Below are 23,127 nucleotides of genomic sequence, written 5' to 3' on the forward strand. Positions count from 1 at the left end.
ACGATATATGTTTAAAGATATTTTTTGTGATAGACATTCCATTTTTTTTTTTTTAAACCACAATAACAACACACAAACGTTTTTAAAAACATTTCCACAGACCCGGTTGATTGCACAGAATGAAAAATGTCCTTGTATATGTGTATATGTGTATGTGTCTTTTGTAATTCTTTGATCCAAAAATTTGAAGGAAATTCAGTTTTAAAAGGCTTCAAGATCGTCTTACATTAGCTGGAGACAGTGAATGAAGAAATACAGAAATAAACGGCATTATCAAAATGGGAAGCGCAGTTTAATCCGAGATTTCCGTGGATGCATATAGAATAATTTGCCTGACTATTATTCTTTTAAAATATATACTTCAATAAACCTTTTTTTTTACCGAGTTAAATGTGTGAGTATTTACGAGTGTGGGGTGTTTTCTTGTAGTTTCCCCTTTTTTTTAATAAGAATTTTGTAATTATGTAAGAATATGTAATTAAAAAAACCAAAACGAAGCGACAATGATGGGTGAGAAATTTGTTATACCTTCCCAGTCCCGAGGGGACACCGTCAGAACTGTCAAACCGGTGAGATTACAAGCTTCACGACCTCCCTTATATATATATATATATATATATATATATATATATATATATATATATATATATATATATATATATATATATATATATATATAGGATATATATAGTATCTATATATACATATATGTTATCACGTATACCGCAGTATGTAGTTACAATTTTCTTCTCTGTAGGAACCTGTCGTAAACCCTGATGGGATAAACCACAGCTAGGTGCATTAGAACATTTTACTGCACCGGGGAATCATTGCTTCAGCCTCCGTGCTTGTACTGGGAATACCCCTACAAAATGGATGCTTGATGCAATCCAGGGCGATTCTCCAGTGCTGTAAAAACAAGCCCAGCTGTCTGGTTTGGGCACTATGCGTCACATTGTGGTGTTTGTTCTGTTTCAACGATAGCAAAGTAATTCTCAAAACGATTCGCACAGTCACAATTATTTTATAAAAATGTTTGACCATGCATGTAAGAGTTAAGGGTACCTGGGCATGATGAATTAAGGGGCAGATTTGGCTAGGTGTGGCCTGCGATGCGCTTGCGTGGGTTATGGGCAGGGTTCTTGGGTTTGACCTCAGATGTGCTTGTATGGGCGCTTTGAGTGTTTATCAGGCCACTGTCTGGGTGTCATTTCATTTCATAGCCATTGTGACCATTACATCCTCAAGAAGCAACACAAACTCTGCTAATTATACAGGTGAATGTTGTTTTATATTTGTATGTACATGTCTATTTATATACTTGCCAAGCACATTTCTTGTTGCGCAATATAATAATTCATCTGATGTCCTACTGGAGTTGGCTGCCTCGTCCAGTGCCGCCCATAGAAATGGGCCCCGGACGAGATTATCTTAATGTCATCGCTGTTATTCCTTTTTAAGAAAGCTTGCGCACAACACCCGCATATTCTTGGAATGCGAGAGGTAATTAACTGTAACAGCTTTGCGCGTGGGAGGAATGTCTGCATTCATTTCCCCCCTCAGCTGTACAAATCGTCCTGTTCCAAATTCCGGGTCCAGGACATAATTTCCGGCTCCCCTCCCCTCCCTGTGGCACTACGGCCTCGCCAGCTGTACTTAGAGCATTGAAAACTCAATATGTATAGCATTTCAAAATGACATAAGATAAAAACGGTAAGGAAACACCTAGTTTCGAGTACGCACGTCATTGTATGGAGATGCAATGGTGTGTTCTGTATTATTTTTGTTTCATCCATTTATTATTATTATTATTATTATTATTATTATTATTATTATTATTATTATTATTATTAATAATAATAATATAATAATAATAATAATAATAATAATAATAATAATAATAATAATAATAATAATAAACTTGGAGCTGCACTCTTCTTTCTGGGTGGCGACTCGATACGTGTTTGTGTGTGTGTGTGTGCGTGGGTGTGTGAGCGTGCGTGTATGTGGTGTGTGTGTGTGTGCGCGCGCGTGAAGGTGTCATTAACACTGCTTGCACCCCAGCCTCTGTTTAATCATTAATATTGTATTTGTATGCCTCTATAAGCCCCTCCATTGAGTGGATGAAGCCTGAAATACTGCATATACCTCCTATTACAAATATGGCGACATCGAAGAAGACGTGGTGCCAAAGCAGCTTCCTCCACAACAACTTCAAGTGAAAGAGGCTGGGGAGCAGGAAGCAGAGCCCCGCTCCCGTCATGCTGCCCGTGAGACCCATGAGCAGGGCGAAGTGGGGCACGTAGATCGCCATCAGCAAGGTGAACACCACCAGGGCGCATCTGAGAGAGAGGCCCCAGGATTTCAACCTCCCGCCTTCCCCGTAGCAATTTGGGAAAATAGATCTGTCCCCCTGTTGGAAGAGCGACTTTTCGAAGACCTCCACTGCAGCGAAGAACGGCAGTGGGTAAGACAGCAAGGCTTTGGCTACCAGGAAAATGTTGACCACCGCCCTGATGGTGGACGGCAAGTTGTCTGTGATGACCTCCTTGGTGGCGTCAGCCCAGGTTAAGTAAGCCATCAAGGCGAACAGTCCCTTGAGGATGCAGGCGGCGATGTGAGTCCAGTTCATCATGCAGTGGAACTCCTTGGGTTTCTGCATGTTGCCTTCCAAGGAGGGCAGGAAAATCTGCGAGGTGTAGCTGAACACGATGATCCCGATGGAGATGGGGAACTTCTTGACGTCAATGTAGAACTTGACCTTGTCCCAGGCCCAGTCCCGCGCTCTGGAGAGGCAGTAGGCGATCACGAGGATGTTGATGACGAAATGCGCTAGCGTGCACAGCAAGCTGAACTTGGAGACGGCCTTGAGGTTCTTCAAGAAGGCGCAGGGCAGCAGGATGGCGGTGGCCATGATGGCCCAGGACTTCTGAGAGACGGGCAAGGTGGGGAAGCTGTTGTACATCAGGTTGCCGCTCACCACCACGTACAAAATACAGGTCATCACCAACTCAATGAGCTGAGCTACATTCACAATGACGCCGCCCAGTCTGGGGAAGCGGGGGGAGCAGCAGGCATTGGCAATGTCCACATAGGAGTCCCTCACTCGCACAAGCTGCCCGTCTTCGTTTTCCTCGTACAGACAAGCGATAAGTATTTTACCGGTGTAGCAGCAAACCACTGCGGCAAATATGATTAGAAAGAGTCCTAGATATCCACCGTGTAGAATGGCGTAGGGCAACCCAAGGACGAACATCCCCTGCAAGACAAAAGCGCAACACTGTAGCAATTGATATCCTCGCTATGGGTGTTATATGTAGCCTGCAAAACTTGCGTGGTGGCTGTGAGCAACAACGTCATTTCCATTGTCACACAGCAATGACACATCTTACATTGAGCATTGTGCCGCATGTGCAATACAGTGTAGGGACGGCCTCACAGATAGAGACAGGCTGAGATGACACCTGAGTCACAGGTCTTCTTGTCCACTGATATCTCTATAGGTACACAGCAACATGCGCAGTCTCAGAATGTTGTGCTGCCCGGTGTGTGTTATACATGTTTGTAGCTTGTTTAAAACAGTAGGGTCACGTTATATGTGTATGAAACAGGTGGTGATTAAAATCTAATTAATCTATATTATATTAGCTAGGAAATCATAAACGATTATTTCTCTTTGTCTACAACCATGTTCCAATAAAAAATACAAATTATTAATATTTTAGGGGCCCTGTTCAAGCGATTTAAATAAAAAGGGGAAGTATTTCCCAGTCCTAGAGTAACTTATTAATAATTTGTAAATAACAATATGTTATCTGGCAATCATGATCAAGTTCAAATGAACAACGACAATGTTTCAATATTTTACACGTTGCTATGAAATCTCAAACCATATGCTATTGTGTGTGTGTGGGGGGGGGGGGTACAGGATAAATGCTTACATACATACATTTCATTTGTAGATCTACATTTGCTAGCTGCTGAATAGTTATTTCTTGTTATTTAATCTTGTACTGAAATATAAAATAATGCAACTAAAAACAGTAAACGCAGAAAAAAAACAGTGAGTTTAATATCGCCGAAATGATTAAACGATAACGAGTCCTTTTGGGTGACCTTGTAAAGAGTACCGTTGAATATGAATATTGTAATTTACTAATTAGCCTGGAAAAATGCATGGGGGAAAAAAAACAATTGTCACTTTACGTATCTTTTTGCTCCTTTATCAATATGAATTCTGTCTCCTTCGGTATTTTCTTTCTTTCTTTTTAAACAAAATATGATTGAATATTTCTACGTATATTTATAGCAAAAGTAAAAAGAGGTTATGAGGTTATGTGGTCAAAATTTCATTTGAAATCATTTTAAACACTTGCACCCGGAGATAGTGAAGGGGCTACAAATTGTAATAGATGGAGCTCAGAGGAAGATAGCAGTGTGTTCCCACACAGCTTGATCGTGTGTGCTGATTTATAGAATCTCATTTTAGTACCTATTCAATGTTAGTTCGTTGTTTCTCTTACAAAAATATGTTTTTTCATACAGAAGCAACGAATGGATCGTCTGCATTTATTTATATGTAACAGCCCATGCGTTATTTTCAGAATGTCAGTTATATGAGTAAAATTGTAATTTGTGTTTCATTTTAATTGAGAGGTTGACAGAAAGTATGCATTCACAGTGAAGGCACACTAATCTATTTTCTGACGAAACCCAGGCACGTATTGCAGGTATGTGTGGAACAGTGACCCTAATATTTGCATTATTAATATTATTAACATTGCCTGTTGCATATTCCCCACAGCATCTTAGGTTACTAAGATACAGACGTTTTAAATAAAGATATCTTATTACACAAATTGCATCCTATGCCAACTGTGGCATGTTAACAAGCTAGACTCAAAAGCCTATTGGCTAAATTATGTTCTGTTGGCCAGATACGTTATTTTCGGTACAGTACCAGTGGTATTGTTTAATTATAGTCCTTTATGATAGTTATTTAAATAGTCTATCAGTAGAAGTATTCTACAGTCTGCGGTAACAACTCAACAACAGCAGGCAGAATAAAAACAACGAAGGTGTGTCTTACCTGGATGGCATTGGTAACGTTCCAGCCGGCTTCCCATGCAGTAATTTTAGGCCTGTCCTGGCTAGCTAACTCGGCACACATCCCATCATCTTTGGAAGCTGAGGGCGGGGGACCCGTCCCGTCCCTTTGGTAATGGCTGTCCCCTTCCGCCATCGGCTCTCCGGTCGCATCCACGCCGACATCGTCAGTTTTTAGGATGTCCATCTGCACCGCCTGCCTGTGTTCATAGTCCAGGTCGTCGCAGGCTGCGAACCCAAGCCCTTCCTCGTCCGTGGCTGCCTGGAAGCCCATTCTGGCGAACATGCCGCTTACCTTTGCTTGTGACTTGTTGGACACTGAGGTGGCAGCGTTTGAGAGCTTGTTCCTGATCAAAGTTGCCATCTTTGCGCTTTTCAATGCCTGTATCTTATTTCAACTCTATTTAAACAGGAGAAAAAGAGTAGCACGCAGCAGGTATATACCTACGCGCCACTAATATTAACACGTCTTCAATTGCTATCTCCGATTCTTGGCGGCCGTTCTGCCCTTCAGCATTTCTTGGCACATGTCACCTTCAAAGAGAGCTCGGTTCTTGCATCGTGGATATTGAAATTGTTTAGAGGGGACAGGGAAGCAAAATAATTTGTGACGGACTAATGAACGGACGGAGCTCGGTCTGTGTGGCGGCACGAGTGTCACAGTTGGTTCGCTCACTACTGATGCAGATGCGGTGTCAGAGAGCCGGGGGGGCGGCACGGAAAAGGGACGTGTCATCACCAGACTGCCAATGCTAGCCCTTGCCTCAAATACCACGTCTCTGCTCCCCAACAGCACCGATCTTCCGAACACGAAAAAAGGGGGAGATTTGCTGCATTTCTGAGGGAGGCGCTTCCATTCCCCCCTCATTAAAGTCATCACTAACGCGTCTTCTCTAACACCCAATGACATTGTGATTCTGCCCGCCTTGCATAACTTTACCTGCATATAAAGAGCGACACAGAACTGTGTTGAGAAATGGGCTCTGGAATATCCATACATGGTATTATTATAATATGTACTTAAAATATGATACTATTTCACGTTCTTCGGTTTTAATAGTATATCAAAAGATTGTGGTGGAGAAAGAGGTACGATCCTAAAATCAACAATAATATTAATATTAACAATAATAACAATAATAACGTAAGGCAAAGAAAAAACATAATTGCTCCACAAAAAGTTTTTTTTGTTGTTGTTGTTGTTGTTGTTGTTGTGTCAGTTTAAACATGTTGCAGCTTTTTTTTAAAAGCGCCGGTAGATATTTCGTTATGTTGGTAGTTTTGATTATGCTGCGTGTTTTTTTGTTCTGCATGCAGACAGTCGTCCGTTAACACTGTTTTTAACGGCATGTATTAGAATGCAAAGGCAGTTCAATTGCGCTCTGTTCTTTATTCGTTTCCTTTCCATAAAGTGAGGTATAGATGCCTGAATAAACACAGCGCAGTAGATCGCATTTAAAGGTTGGGCAGAAGGCGATATAACAAATAGAAAAAATCGATAAGGCATTCTTCAACCCTTTCTTAGGTTACATTTAACTTTGTATATAACATTATAATACTAACAATGAATACTCTTTTCTGTATTTCAAATGTGCCCCATTTAGTCTCACACCGTACATTATTATTATTATTATTATTATTATTATTATTATTATTATATTTTAAGAGCACCTGGGTTAGACACTAACCTTAAACTAACGAGGAACCTTTGTGAGATCCCTTTGTGGAAAACAGTGTCAACATGTCTACCTATGAATGGTGTGATTGATACCGCGTCATGCATTCATTTAACTATAAATAAGTTTTAGCAGATTCCCTAAATTACGACAACGGTTTTTTTAAAAGAAAAAAAAAAAAACAAAAAAAAAAAAAAAAACGGCTCTCTCTCCCCCCTTCCCTCTTTCAAACGTAAACATGTACTAATTGACACATGCAACCCAGGAGATTAAGTTAAATTATTGCAAATACTACAATGCAATTAAAAAGATTGTCTTCAATTAGTTAAGAAGATAATTTTTTTACAAATAAACAAATATGGGCCACGAAAAAAAGAGGGTGGTGGGTCAACAGGGCATAAATAAATAACTACTGCCCTGTGCCCCTTGGCATCACAATTTCCACGTCCCCCCTCTGCTAACATAATCTCCCCCAAAAATAAATCTTAATATAATAATTAAAATAATAATCGAAATACATAATTCTGTTGGTAGATACTCTTAAATTGTACAACTCCCTTTGAGGAAACAGATGTCAACAGTGTGTACCTATAGTATGCGTGTGACCGTGGACGCATTAGTAAAACGACACCTTAGGCAAACATGGCAGCCGGGTTTAATTTTGTTTTTTTTTTTGCCGGGTTTTCCTTTTTTAACTTAAACTTTCAGAAAACAATTTTGTCTCGCTTATTTCCCTTGCCTTAATTACAGTTTTATGGTAGTATATCTTTTCTTGTTGAAGTAAATCCCTTCATCTCCATTGCATTTCATTCCATTTTATTTTTCTTTCGTTAGGTCTAACTAAACTCCAACTCACTCGTGGGTTGTCATGCTCTTTTTTTCTGTACGACTTACAATGTTCAGGAATCAAACATAGTTGCAAAAGCTTTTTTTTTTTTTTTTAAAAGCTGGGCCGGTTGATAAATCTCTAATATTGCTTGTTCCTTTGGTAGTGTCATCCTTTGGATCATTAATAATTAACTTCTGCCCATTGGTCAAATCAGTCCTAACGTTCCACTCATCTGTAATTCATAATTATTCTTTTAGATAATTCATCAATGGAGCTCCATGCAAAGAAAGTTGCATAAGCTCAAGTTTCCTCAAATATCACTCAAACTCAAGAAGAAGGGATAATCTGTCTTTAGTTATATTATTATTATATTATTATTATTATTATTATTATTAAGACAACCATCTATGAGAATTTGACTTGAGGGAAACTCCTTTGTCACAGTTGTCACACATGGATATCATACACACTGGCAGTAATATTTGCTGGGAATCAGATTGTTACGGATTAAAAGAAAAACACGGCAGAGAGGTTCATTTGATTTGATGAGTGACGTAAAACGAACTATGCTGCATGTATGCAATGTGTGCTTACCATCAATGAGAAGAAACTGGCAAGGGAGTCGTTTAAAAAAAATAAAATAAAAATCCCAGAAAGAGAGTATGTCTCGATGCAGATAAAATATCATCTACAGACAGTTATTATATATATATAAAAAAAATATATTATTATTATAGGCATATTTTTGCTGTAATGGTCCCAAACCGGTTTCGCAATAGCCTTAGTCGTTTATAATAATCAAGGCACTTTGGAAAAAAGAAATCGAACACCCGTGATCAACGCAATTAACACGCTCCAGTCTATCATAGGGGCTGAGGGATATTCGTGTTTGTGACTATAGGTCAGTTTTGTAGGAACGAATTCGAACTTCAACCCACTAAAGCATGCATGTCAAAAATAGCTCCGAGGCGAGAGGAATCCGGGTGCGGGCGCAGATGCCGTCACTGCAGTGTAATTGAATGCCATTGAATTATTCCATGTTTTTCTTAGGACTCGCACACATGAGCGTGTGTCCACTACAGATTCCTTCAGTCAGGGGCGAGGGTGTGGGATGAAGCCTGATATTGCAAAACCAAAAGCTGAAGAATTAAAACATACATCTTCTGCTACCCGTTTAAAACGGATATTAGTGCTTATTGATATCAACTTAAAATTCCGTATTTAAACAAGAACCTGAAAGCGTGTTACTCGCCCACTGGTTGCTAATAAGTCAGCAATCCCCGTTCCCTAACGGACACATAGGTGCTTATTACTTGATTGGGTTACAGAGACTATATCATAAACGACATATGTATATATTATATATATATATATATATATATATATATATATATATATATATATCACTAAAATTCGGGGTGCGGGCGCAGATGCCGTACACTTGATTTTGGTAAATCTTTGAAATAGCCATTTTCAATTTAAAACGTTCCCATGGTGGTCACTTTAGGAACTCGCCACACATAGTGAAGCTATCCTGTCTCTTACTATACAATGATTGTCGTCTTGCAGTGGAAAAGAGGGGCGGAGGGTTGGAGGGGTTCAGAAGCTGTTGCTAATGGGGCGAACAGGTAGAACCAATTGTTTTTGCTTACGAAGCATTAGTTAACGGAATTAGTGGCTTAATTTTTAAATTGAAAGATACGAAGCATATAGGAAAAAATCGATGTTTCCCGGTCAAAGGATAGCTTACTAAAATCAGACATACATTATATAATAGAGAGAATAATATGAATCGATAAAATATATATCAGGAAAAAGGGGATTATACATATAGATATATATATATATATATAAGATATATATATATATATATATATAAATTAACACCAACAAAAACGCTATATTCTTCTTAAAATTAACATATTAATGCACCAAATCCCCGCAGTGATTCGATAGGAAGGAAAACAAAAGCAGAACGCAGAAGAGCATTTTTTATAATCTCTGTAGCTGTCTAGCTTTCTGTTTGTATAAAAATGAATGCTTCGTAACCACTTTCCTATTATTTAAACGCTGTTTTTTTATGCTGAAATATAGTTACATGTACACGTACAAAGGCGTTTATTTCTGGTGATGGAGTCTGCCTTATTAGAAACAGTCGATACAGCTTTCATTGTCTTCTGCAGGGACGAAGCAGACTTTTTTTTAATATAACATGCGTGTACAGCCTTTGCCTCTCGAGTGTGCGCCTTCGTGTAAATGCGTGTAAATAGCAATGTACACCGTTTGTTTGAATCACAAGGCAACCCGTTTCTCAACTGTGCTCGTCCGCATGCTGGGTATAGTAAAGTAAACTATCTGGCAGACTTGACATTATGACAAGGCATGGGATGACCTCTTATAACGTGGCTTTTGCTGACAACGTCTGTGAATCAAAATAAGAAAAAAAAAAAAAGTTTAACTGTTTGCGAAATCTCCCATTGCTTGGCTGCGTTAGGCTAACCATTGTGCTTTTGCTGAGTACAGTTTATCATTGCAACCTTCGCGATGTACCAAGTGGAAATAACTTGCTGCCATAACAATACGGATAATATTTCCTGCCGTGCATTTTATTATATATCATCATTGATAGAAACGGTTCAAAAGATAAGGAACATTTGTTTGAACTGATTTGTCTTTCTTGAAGCAGCGATGTTGCATCTTGTTCAATGTTTTTATACCCGGGTAGATCTTGTTTTATGGTGTTTGCATCATTTCCTTACCATTCAATCAAAACTCATTTTCAACATATGTGAGACGCTGCCTTGCATGCTAACCTGTAATAACACAGCCCGGGTTGCCCTTATTTATTTGAAATAGTACACCCCGCGCATTGTATCCTGCAGTGTACTGCTGAAATTACAGGCTCTGGATATTTTAGCATCCAGGGTAATTGGGTGAGAGAACACGAAGGCAGCCCATCTCGCATTGATTCAATTCCTGCAGCTTGGAATAGCAAGCAGCTGACAAGACTGAACGCGCTTGAGCCTCGCTTTACCTTCGTCTTTCGCCGCCCTTGATTTGCCGCAGAGATCGGATCAGCAGAGCGAGGAGAGCACATTTGTGAAGTGTGATAACGCGGTGGAAATATTAAAAATGCTGGAATGCAAAAAAAAAAAAAAAAAAAAAAAAAAAAAAAAAAAAAAAGCAGCTTTGAACAATAAAACTGTGAAAATAATAATAATAATAATAAATAAATTGAATAGAAGTAAAATCGATTTCTTGTAGCATGTCAAAATGTACAATACATGTCACGCATTAACTCTTTAATGTGTTATAACTGTTAGATATTTTGAAACAAAGAGATACAGGTCTGTCTCGTCTGTACTGGATATGAATACGCTGCAGACTGAGGTGTAAAGGCATACCCGTTCATGGCCCCGCTACAGTAATTTGCAGGTGTGATTTTCTTTTGATATTTGTCCCCATTATGTTCCATGCCTGCACGCATCGAATGATTTGCATTGGCTTTAGTGGTGGATCACGAACACGGCCATGCGCAGCACACAGTTCTGTCATTCATAAAAGCGATACATAAAAATTGTCGTGACATTGAATCACAAAGGAGAATAGTCATCAGCGAGACGGCGTGTTGCACGTGGTTGCAGGAGAAATAGTTAATTCCATTCCAGTAATTAACTGATTTTGTTGGGAGCTATTATTGCAATAATATACCAGGGTAGAGTCGATAAAGCGCGTCAGTGGATATTCAAATTTGCAACACAACAAAAACAAAACAAAAACATTATTGTTAATACACATAACATGTTAGGTATTGTTAATACGACGATGATGATTATGATGAAATAATAATAATAATAATAATAATATAATAATAATAATAATAATAATAATAATAATAATAATAATAATAACCATCCAGTCATTAAAGACTGTAATTCTCAATAGTTTTCTATAACCAGGGCATTCTCCATAATCTACAGACAGCGCTTATTGGAAAGTACAGCTGACCGGCTCACAGAGCACCACTGCAGGGAGACGCGCTCTCTGTCTTCTCGATAGGACGGGTTACATTGAACACGATCTGCCTCTGAGTGAAGACAAGAGTTCAGAGTAAAGATAACGGCTCGCTGCAAATGAAATCAAATTCGCGGGATCAGCGTTAAGTTTGTTTCTTTTTTTTTTTTTCAATCCTACTTCTTGTATTTAAAAAAGACAAAAGTGCCTGTTCTGTATGTAATACAGCTAATAACTTAACAATGAAAGCTTAATGGCACGGTGGGGCCAGGAATATACATATACATTAACATATACACATCAGCGATAAACGAGGCCTGCTTCCTTAATGCACGTATCAGCTCAACTTGGAGGAATGTGAGACGCAATACATTATGATCTACTGTAAAACAAGGCATAAAATAAAATGATGTCACTATGAATCGCAGTTGTGTAACCGCTGTCCTTTGCGTGGCGTGCAGCTTCATGCACATTTCATATAACCGGTGTATGAGAATGCTTGACTAGCTTTCTGTTCACTCGCTTTAAACACGCGTGTGCTAATGGAACGAGACTAGAACAGAATAAAACAGAATAGAGTGCAATCGAATAGAATTGCAGAACGATGACGCAATGACAAAAAAAATAACCCATTTCCCCCTGACGCGTCTTCACGGTTTAGCCCGGAGAACATTATTCCATTAGGAATGGACGAGAACAGTAGCAGACTGCAGAGTGTGTGTGAATCAGTCAAATCCTTAATAAGAACAAAACTAAACAAAACAAGAAACAGATTCATCATTTTGGAAACATATTATTATTATTATTATTATTATTATTATTATTATTATTATTATTATTATTATTATTATTATTTTAAATAGAGGAAAGGCCCCACAAATACTAATAGCAATAATTAATTACAAACAGGCTATCACCATACGAAAGATCAGTTACCAGTAAAAAAGGGCTTGTTAAAACAGCTTGTGAATCTCCGACAAAAACTGAAGGGTACTCGTGTCTCTACAGCGCCATTCCTTTAAATTCTCCGAGAGAGAAAAAAAAAAGACAAGAGCTCGATCACAAGGCCGTGTAAAACACATGCAGCGCGGCAGTGAGAGTTAATCACATCGGAGCTTATCAGTGTGGAGCAGACCCCTTGCGATATGTAGTAACTGCGCTCCGATTCAATACTGTGTAAAAAGACCAACATGAATAAAACCAGTCAAAGGGGGAAAGAGTGTGGAGAGGCGCTGGGAACACACAAGGCGCTAACAGCATATTTTCCATTTGTAATCGAAATTTTCAGTCCAGACATTTGAAAGTGAAAGACAATCCTAACACAAGACGACTAATATTTAAAAACCTTTCTCATACTGAGTTTCTGTATTGCATTTCTCAGCTGCAGTATAGCACACATATTTGCTTAAGCTCTCTGTCTCTGTAGTGTGGATTTCCTTTGTCATTTTCAGTCAGCGAGAGCAGATCTGACAGCTTAAATATGAGTTCAAAGTTGGTGCTTGGTTGGCAGGTGCTTCTGTACTGATTTTTTTTTTGCATCGTTTTGATGGAGATTTGTAACCTCGACTTCACTGAAGAAGTTAGAGACAATAATCAATAAGAAATGATTACGTATCCCTCCAAAACAATGTACACATCTTTCATTATTACACTATCCACAGTGTTATGGCAGCATTATTATTATTATTATTATTATTATTATATTTATTATTATTATTATTATTATTATTATTATTATTATTATTATTATCAGGAAACTCTTTTATGAAGCAGTCAAAGACAGGGGCCAGCTTTTCTATTGTTTATATAATCAAACAACAAGATCAGGTTGAGGCAGCAACCAAACAAGGGTAGACTGCTCCAATAATCTGCAACAGCAGGGAGCATAAGATCTCTGAGGAAGAATAGAAATGTTCACAATACTTTAGTTTACTCAGGATTTGCATCTTATTTTTATGAGTTGCATTCTTTTTTTTTCCTCTGCTGCATTTCCTGCCTCCTCGTTGTCTTGGATCCAGAGGGTGGAATATTCCAGGACAACAGAGACACCTGCAGCACGCTCTAAAAGGCAATCTGGAGATCTGCAGGAGTGGAAGAAGCCGGGCTGACCTGGTTAATAGCTCTGAGCCTGACTGGCTGGCTGGCTGTAGTTGTTGGAGTGTGAGCAGGCGTTGAAATTCCCTATGGATGCTGAGCTTTAGATAAGTCAGATTTAGATGGACTGTGTTGATAGGATTCTATTTTTTATCTAAGAAATATCAAGGCTGTACTGTCCTATACCGAACTCCAATGTAAGGAAAATGAAAGAACTACATATATTTTTAATAGCACAACTAAGGACAAAACAACCTGTTGCAATGCAATGCTACAAGACCTTTGTACTGAAGAGCAGAAATTCACAACATTTGTGTTCTTCCTCTGAGTGAAATAAAGTGCCAAAAATATTTACAAAAAAACAGTCATTATCGTCATGTTCTCCTCCTATCTCGTGAAACCCATTGATACCTGCATTGAGGGAATGCATTGAAAAAGAGTGTTTGAGTGACAGCGTTCATGGAAGGTTGTCATGGGCTACAGTAGATTGATTACTCGCACAATGCCCTAATGGCCATTTCAAACAGTGACCTGTGACCCAAACCCAGGAATTTAAGAATAAATCAGTATTCCAGAACTTAAATACAACCCATTACTATTAATGACTAATTCAGTGATGAAACTGTTTAGAGAATGTGCTTAGTTTAGAACCACCATGTATTTCTCCCTGATAAAATGGAGAGTTTGGGGTTCTGAAATTTAAGAGCCTCTGTATTAGGCTCTAACTTTGCATTGGTGCACCAAAGTGTGTGTGTGTGTGTGTTTGAGAGTGGGGGGGGGATCAAGCTGAGAGGGTGTGAAAAACCATTGTGGTTTACTGAAGTAGAACTGATGATTTTTTTCCTTCTCTTTGTTTTGAGTTTATTACCCATCAAAAAGGCCATCACAAGGTCAGCTCACTGAAGCACTACATAGAGAAGCATTGATTCTCTATGAAATGACCTTCTGGAGCAGGCTGACACTCACACTGCTGGGGCTTTCATTGTGTCCTAGATCATTCAAACCAAAAATGAGTGAAACTGGGTTTGAGACAATTGTCTCAGTAATTAACAAGCACCAAGCACATACTATATAAAACATATACACTGACAGTACTAACAATACTGCGAATAAAACATAATTCAATATCCTATCCAACTGCAGTATTACAAACAGACTCATCGATGAATGAAATACATTTTACTGTTCAGATGTTGCTAAATCATCATGAAATATTGTGTTACAAAAAATGAAAAAGTAAAAATCTACACCTTACTTGCAAAGCATCAACTTATGAGTTATATGAAGGGCTATTCATGAATTAAACACACTTTGATATTATTGAACTGGCTTCTGTCACTAAGGTGTTGGAATGTATATACATCATGAAAAGATATAATATAATATTAGATGATGAATTTCATAAGGTGCGTTGTGTCTTTTTTCTTTTCTTTTTCCATCATTCCCATCAGGTGCTCTCTTGTCCTCTTATTCCCTCCTGGCCAAGGCAGTCTGCTCCGTCCCTTTTCCCATTACACGCTCGACTGAGCTGAGAATGAGCACAGAGGCCGGCCGGCTCCTTCTCTCTTTTCATGAAGGAGAGGAAGGTAAATGATGTGCTTTTCAGGGGTAGAGCCTGGAAAGGAAGAGCTGCCCTGGGATAGGAATCTGTGGGGTGGGGGTGGTGGTCCAAAAATGAGCTGAATACCCAAGGTAGAGGAAAAGGGGAGAGCAAACCGTCACTACATTTCCAGTATATTAGAATATCTGTTCTGGCCTTGGAAAGGTGCATTGGTATGCTTGTGTAGATTACATGTTACATTTACAACCAGTTCGATAGCATGACTTCTAATTCATCCAGGCTGTGAGGCGTTGTCTTGAATTCTGTTGGTATACACATAGAGCGGGCAAGTTAGTCATTTTCAGTACTTTCTAATTGTTTACAGATAGACAGAAAGTTCATCATTCTCTCTATATATTAGTCTGGTTAGTCTGGCCAGGTGATCTCTCTGGCACACGGACCATTTTGAAACGTCCTCAAAGTAGACGATGCAGATAAACCGTTTCTCCGTCCACGATTCCTACAGATCTGAGCTTTTAAAGAATCAAGGGCATGTACAAAGTGTCATCGCACACCAATAAATAAAAAAAAAGAAATGGCGTGAAGAAGCGCGTGTGCTGCTAAGCTGAAGTGATGCGCTGTCGCTCTGATTCAGGGCCTGGACTGTGGGGAGCCCTCGCTGTGGACTGACGCGTCACGTGTGCCGGCTGTGGAAGGTCAAAGCTGACTGAACGCCACTCAGCTAAACTACTGGAGCGCAAGCAGATACCTGAAACCCCCCCCCCCCCCCCCACCCCCCCCCCCCCCCCCCCCCCCCCCCCCACCCCCCCCCCCGCAGCAGTGTGTTGTCGTCGGTAACATTTCCAACGCGTCAGGCACTTTCGTTGGTAAATGGTTACGCAAGACAAGAGAGATTGTACTACCCAGGAATGTAAGATAAAAGTAAACGTATATCTTTTACACCTATAAAATAATCCTTTGGGGTTGAACATGTTCTTTGTGCAAGAAAACCAGTCCCAGACAGATTCTTACCTAGATATTTATGTTATTGTTATTATTATTATTATTATTATTATTATTATTATTATTATTATTATTATTATTATTAATAATCAATAATTATTATTTTGAACCTCGACGTGAGAAGAAAGACCCTACACGGAGCAATGCGTGTGTGTTTGTGTGTGTGTGTGTGTGCGTGCGTGTGTGAGCGTGTGTGAGCGTGTCATTAACATTGCTTGCACCCCAGTCTCTGTTTAGTCATTAATATTGCAGCACATAACACAAACATTCATATTTGAACAAAGCCTTCCAGGGCCATTTTAAATTTCCCAATAGATAATTCCAGCCCAGCCCCCCAGACCGCTTTCCAGTCCACTTCCTAATCCTGCCTTCCGCAAGCAATGGAGAGAACTGCCTCCCCTCAGTGCAGATCTGTTTGAGATATTAAGAGTGCTTCTCGGAGCTCCTTTGACCTGTGACTGACTCCGTTTGCTGTCTATCTGACAGCTTAGCGAAGCAGAAAATTACACATAACACACTTCAATTAACAGTGGAAGCTGAAAAGACACACTGCGTCCCGGAGAGGGGGGGATTAGCCAATCACGCGACCCTGCTGCTGCTTCCACGGCTCTTCTCAACATCCACTGGCATTAGCATTACAATCGCAGGTACATTATTCTCGTGATTAGCACTGTAGAGAGTCGCTGAGTAGATCTGTGGATGAGTGGGTCCTAGTTGGCCCTATGGTTTGGACACTAATAGGAATTCAATGGTGGTCAGTTATTTATACACATCAACAGCAGCACTAAACTTTCATTTATATAGCGCCTTTCACTATTATTATTATTATTATTATTATTATTATTATTATTATTATTATTATTAGTTGATCGGCCCTGTAAACCACCATTACAAGCGAACTTTATTCTATAATGTTTCATGTACCCGTGTTTGTTGAGTTATTCATTACAGGATGTATTCCAGATGTTTAGATTGAAGACAGCGCAATTACAAGTTTTATTTATTTTGATTTAAAATTTTATGTGATAAATGACCGCATCTCAAAATCATTTATAAAAGCACCGCTAGTTTATTTATTTATTTATTTATTTATTTATTTATTTCATGAAAAGTATCTAACACACGGTTGCATTTAAGTTCGTTTTTCACGTAGGAAAGAGAAAGTCGCAATGTAAACCGTGTATCGTTACTCTGACAACGATGGAGACGCTTCCCAGCAGGTTCATGGCCCTATTATTACCTGTGGCCTCGCCAATCAAAAATTCAGAAATATATCGATCTCTTACACGCCCTGCGGGAGGGGAGGTGAGTGCTGTCAGGATGAATTCACACGGTAAATGATACTCGGCCGCGGTGTCGAAGAGACTCGGCAATACGCTGAGGTTAACCGTTCAGCACCACGGTCAGCACCCAGGGGCTTTACTATGTAACTGTGTTCCTCAGGCAGGTAGGGAAACGCATCTACAAATAAACAGGGTTCCTGTCACATAGCGGACATCATCTCATGCAGGCACATGTGTTGCATTATTATTATTATTATTATTATTATTATTATTATTATTATTATTATTATTATTATTATGTAATATCATATCTAATTTGTCACATAATTCATATAGTTTTGTTTTATATACGGAATGGTATAAGCTGTTAAACTGGTCATTGTTTATTGCAAAGACAATCGCATGTGTGCATATATACATACATACATACATACATGTATGGAACGATTCTTACTTTTCTACACTGCTTTTCAGTCTAAAAACAACTAGACGGGCATTTCCACTAGGTCCTTATAGCTCTATAAATTTGTTTTTTTTCCCCATTTATTTCGGACCCGTCGTTCACAGCACACAATACAGTGATTATTGCAACCCCTTCAACCCACTTAGCCACTGGCAAGCCGCGGTTCCCTTCCCGTCTGCAGCGGCAGCCTCCAGAGAGGACTCCAGGTGGCTTTGTAATAAATGCTTAAAAGCCTTTTCATTTCTTCTAATCGGCAGTTTAATGGCTAATTGTTAGGCCTTGTGGGAATGCGCAGAGTGCTGTGCTAGTGTATAAAAGGTGTTAATGAATACAGCAAGGCAGCTTTCTGGCGCTGGGAATGTGGGTCAATACAGACCGAAACTAAGCTGAAGATAAGTCTAAATCTTATTAACTATAAGAAAGTTTTTACAGGATGCTTTCCCTGGGACTGACTATCATTATTTATTAGCAAAGTGTATTTAAACGTGTCTTTCTTTTTCTCAATGGCAGAGTGGCCTGGATTTAATCAAAATTATTGTGGTGCGAAAGCCATTATAAAATGCAGCTAACTTGGATTTAGTTCAGACCCCTGAGCTCTCCATCATCAGTGAAAGAATGACTGATTGTACCATTAATATGCTCCCTACAAAGCTGCCGTACCAATCATCTATCATAAAAACGCAGGGGGTTAGATCTATTAATCTGTTAATCTGAATATGAAAATGACTGGTTGGCACTGTGTAATGTGTAATGAAGAATTCACATCAAAAGGCTTTGCAGTTGTTGTACTAAAGAAGCAATGGCTTCAGATGTGTGTCCCACACCTTGTCATTGCCTCCCATCTCTGTGTAGATCTCGCTGTGTGTGTATGATTGCATCTCGCTCTGTCCCTCTGCTCCACAGCTGATAAAAGGCAGCTTGTTTTTGTTTCAGACTTGAAAGCTCCCTCGACACCATTCACTGTTAACCCAAAGTGACTTTCAGCACTTCATCACACACCATACATCTTCCTTTGACTTTGCCAGACACTGCCCCCTATTGCGTGCCCCACATTAACATTGTAATTGCCTTTTAACCGTTTATCAATGTGGGAGGCTGGGGGGGGGGGGCACAAACAGACCCCCGGGGGTCCCAGGAGAGCAGCCGAGCAGATCAACACAGCAATCTGTTTCCATTATTAAACAGATAACCAACGGCAGTAATGAATATAGAAATTGAAATAATCACAGGGTAATCATTTTTATTTCACTTTTTTTTAATCGATGATGAAGGTATTGGTCTACTGGGTGCTTTTAAATGTACATTTAGCACAGTACTAGAAAGAGTGTCACTTTTATATACTGTAGCTATCCTTTAGCAATACTGAGGTTAAAATCGACAACTTTGGTCTGTGAGATCTTGGGTTTGTAGTTGGGGGGATGTAGATTATATAGCTCTCTATTTCAGCACAATATGCTCACACATGTGGCTTAATGGTCCGATTTGACAGCTCAGTACACTTACATTTCTCTATTTCATGAGCACACAAAGGCAACTTGCATCAGTACCTGACAACTAAGAGCCCACAAGGTCAAACAGGGTTCTATTCATAATGCAATAGCTAATATGTTTTTACTCTGCCTTGCTACAATTTGCTATGCTTTTACTATGGAATACCGGAGTCAAGCGCTTTAAGCTTGTATTGATATGTAGGAACATTTGAGTGGGTTGGTGAAGTGGCACTGGGTAAAAATTCTGTTCCATAAAAAACCTTTTAAAAAACAATGTCATTTCATTCACAGAAGCAACTTGTAGTGAACAAGGAGTCAAGTACAAAGAAAGTGATCAATAAGCGTTGTCTGAACAGCAGGTAATCCTTGTGCACAGACTCACAAAGTCCCCATGAGAGCTGTGTTTACTCCTCAGGCACGAGTGCTATGAAGTGTTCCATTTTGTAGTCATTAATATTTGATGGTGTTGTGAGGAGGGCTCATTGCTGTTTCCTCAGCCTCTCCGGCACTGACAGAGAGAGTTGAGAGGTCCTACTCTAAAGCAGGGAAGCCTTGCATCCCTGCTCCACATCCCAGACACCATCTGCACAATAATGACCCTAATTATGATCCGCACTCCCCCGTGCCTTTGCTGCTTGCCTTCCACAACATTTCAAATGATTAATTCAGTTCACAGTGAGAGCAGTAACCTAGTCTTCCAGGAAAAACATGCCTGCTGTTTAGTACACTTTAACCAGCTTCCCTATCCCCTACAGTGCTGATCGTGTTTTTACAAGCACCTCAGTGCTTTCAGCATGCTCTTCTGTGCTTTGCCATTCTTTCATGAAAATGTGGGTGACACAAGTTTCCGATTCTGTAATAATTAATCAATAATTCATCAATAAATGTGTAATAAATTATGTAATAATCAAAACAGTGTTATAAAAACATGAAACTAAGGCATTTACAAGAAGCCTTTTAATTACTTACTAACACAAGTCAATAAAATGGGATTTTGATTAGCTGTTATTCCTTGTTAATAATCGTCAGCTTCCATGAATGAGGTAAACATGCATTTTCATGACTTTGCTTCTTGTAGGTTTATTCAAGAGTTCACGGTTTCCACTTGACTGATCCAGATGTTTTGACACCACTGGGGAACCATTTGCAATCCAATGCTGCACAACGCAAGCAAAGAAGCTCTGTGGTTTCAGCTGGCTCGGCATGGTTCTTACTTACGTGTGCTAAACCTGTAGAAAACACACATCTCCCTTGACATCTGTCCTTTTCAGATGCCTATCAGCTGGACTGTGTTTGCAGGTGTTTCAGTAGACAGGGCTCCCTGGAAGGGAGTTGGAACAGTCCTGGAAATACTGAAGAGCTGATGATTCACACATTGTGATTCCTGTATGACTCTGTGTTGACTGTGTTGACTTTACAGTGTGTTTACATCCACCGAAGGTATTTTACAGCTGCTATAACAGTATTTTTCAGCTTCTGAATTCTTGACACCCTGTGAACTAAACCGCCATGCTCCAATTATGCTATAGCAGTGGGAGGTTATGAACATCAGCTGCAAGCTCCACTGTAGAGCTCAAGGAAGACAACACAAGATTGTAAAAATATTAACAAAAAAAGCGGATGTCTTCTTTTCAACCGGGGCTTAAATAAGTGTAATCCCTCAAACTCATGGAAACAGTGAGTACATGATGTCAAGTGTTTAATTAACTAGTAAAGGCGCACTCAGACAGCTCACTCATTGATCGAGTCTCTGGAACCACAGGGTGTCAGTCCTTAAGGGCATCGTTATATAAAATAATGCTGTAACTATATAGTCAAAACGCAGACTGCTAATTTACTACCTGGGTGAAATCAAAGCTTGCACTATGATGCAGCACCCTACTAGAAAATGCAGGGAGGATTCTAATCTTTTGGACAGCCAATGTGGAGCTTACTGCATTATAGACAAGTCAGTGCCCAGCCTCCACCCGGGTTACAAAGCAACAACACTCTCTATTTAATCATACCGATTCCTATACAATACCTTCCCCTAGCTCAATGAGTGAGGGAGGCACAGCATTATTCATTTTGTGGTAAACAGAGATGAACTACGGGCAGCCCGGCTCCTACACTCATGAACCTCAGTGTTTTCCAATACCTAATCGTGTACAGTGACCCTTCCTCACAGCTCTGCTCTCCCCCAGGCAGGCTGTAAGTACAGCCAGCACATCAGTACACTGCCACCTGCTCTAGTCAGCAGCTAATAAACCACCTCTGTGCCGGGCACCTGTCCCGCAGGCTATAATTGTTACACTTGCCTACCGTGATTGCTTTTTGATTCCACCTTTGTACTGTTGTAACAGCTTATTGGCAAGGAGAGAGCCTGAGGAAAACTAATCTGCTGTTTTTTTTAGTACAACAGTACAGTAACACTCGCAAGAAAATACTTTTAGATTTAAGGCCACTGTACAGCGGATCCTACCGCCATTTATCATCCATCACCTGTAAATGTCATGCTAGGTTGCTAGCCATCAGTTGCATCAGCACTCTGGTCATTCAGCACAAACTGCACATGACTGCGTTAAACAACTCCACTGCTGCATGAAGGTCAGGTGATTCCCTACAGTACATTGGTGGCTGTCATTTTTAATGCACATATTGAAATCGATACAGACTGGGTAAGGTTCAATAAGAACATGTGTTCATGTATTGCTTAATTCATATTTGTACCATCATTTCATACATTAAACCTGTATAAAGGAACCTATCTGGTGGCAATGGCCTTCAGTAGTACCGTTAAATGGCACAGAAGAAGCAAAAATGAGCATGCAGTACAGTAGCTAACTCTGAATCATTGCATTACCCAGAGGACAATATCTTCAGTGTGAAGCCCCAGTGGGGTTAATGACAGAGCCTGTGTGATTTTGCAAGGCTAATTCAATGCTGAATTTATAAGCAGAGCCTGATAAGAGCAGAGACCTTTGTGTGCTGCCCACAGATAAGATCTAACAATCACAACTGTGCTGGGGCTGATAGCGTTGATTCCCAGGGAGGCAATACACAGCATAGCCCAGAGCATGGCCTTGCAGGGCTAGCAGCCCCTGGGCTGATCCACTGCTGACAAATCAATGTTCTTGAATTCCACACAGAAATGAAATGGCACAAGACAAAGTGAACGCAGTTCCACTGTATTGCTGTTAAATGGCAACTATTCATATGAATGGTGCTCTACTGGCCAAGCATGGAGTGATGTTTATACATTTATTGATGTTGCAAAAAGCATAATCTATAAATCACTGCAAGCTATTAATAAAACCATTCAGAAATGACAGCGGCCTAACGTAAAGCACAGCTGAAAAAGCAGCATTTTATATGAAATGTCTGGATTTCGAAATGTATGAGGTATTTGAACTAATAGATCTTCTCTTATTGAATTCATATCAGATTTATATGAGGGAAACATCCATTCCTGCCACATTCCATACAAACTCATCTCAAACCTTTAATCAACAGCGATTCATCATGTCCAGGAACTTCTTTTAAAGTATGGATATATTCTAGTTCTCATTGGCTTGGCTGAAACCCCATATGAAAAGACTTACACAGTATACAAAGTATTATATTTTTTAT

General features: G+C 39.6%; 1 protein-coding gene across 1 annotated transcript; it reads right to left on the reverse strand.

The window, feature by feature from the left end:
• Positions 1–1,874: 1,874 nt before the first annotated feature.
• LOC121297820 (vesicular inhibitory amino acid transporter-like) lies at positions 1,875–5,918 on the reverse strand. Its single transcript, XM_041224334.1, has 2 exons — positions 5,090–5,918; positions 1,875–3,259 (listed from the first exon to the last, which is right to left on the reverse strand). Exons 1-2 carry the CDS (start codon positions 5,468–5,470, stop codon positions 2,072–2,074), a joined length of 1,569 nt encoding a protein of 522 aa, XP_041080268.1. The 5' UTR covers positions 5,471–5,918; the 3' UTR covers positions 1,875–2,071.
• Between the last annotated feature and the right edge of the window lie 17,209 nt (positions 5,919–23,127).

The sequence above is a fragment of the Polyodon spathula genome, chromosome 23 (assembly GCF_017654505.1).
Source record: "Polyodon spathula isolate WHYD16114869_AA chromosome 23, ASM1765450v1, whole genome shotgun sequence".
Lineage (NCBI taxonomy): Eukaryota > Metazoa > Chordata > Actinopteri > Acipenseriformes > Polyodontidae > Polyodon > Polyodon spathula.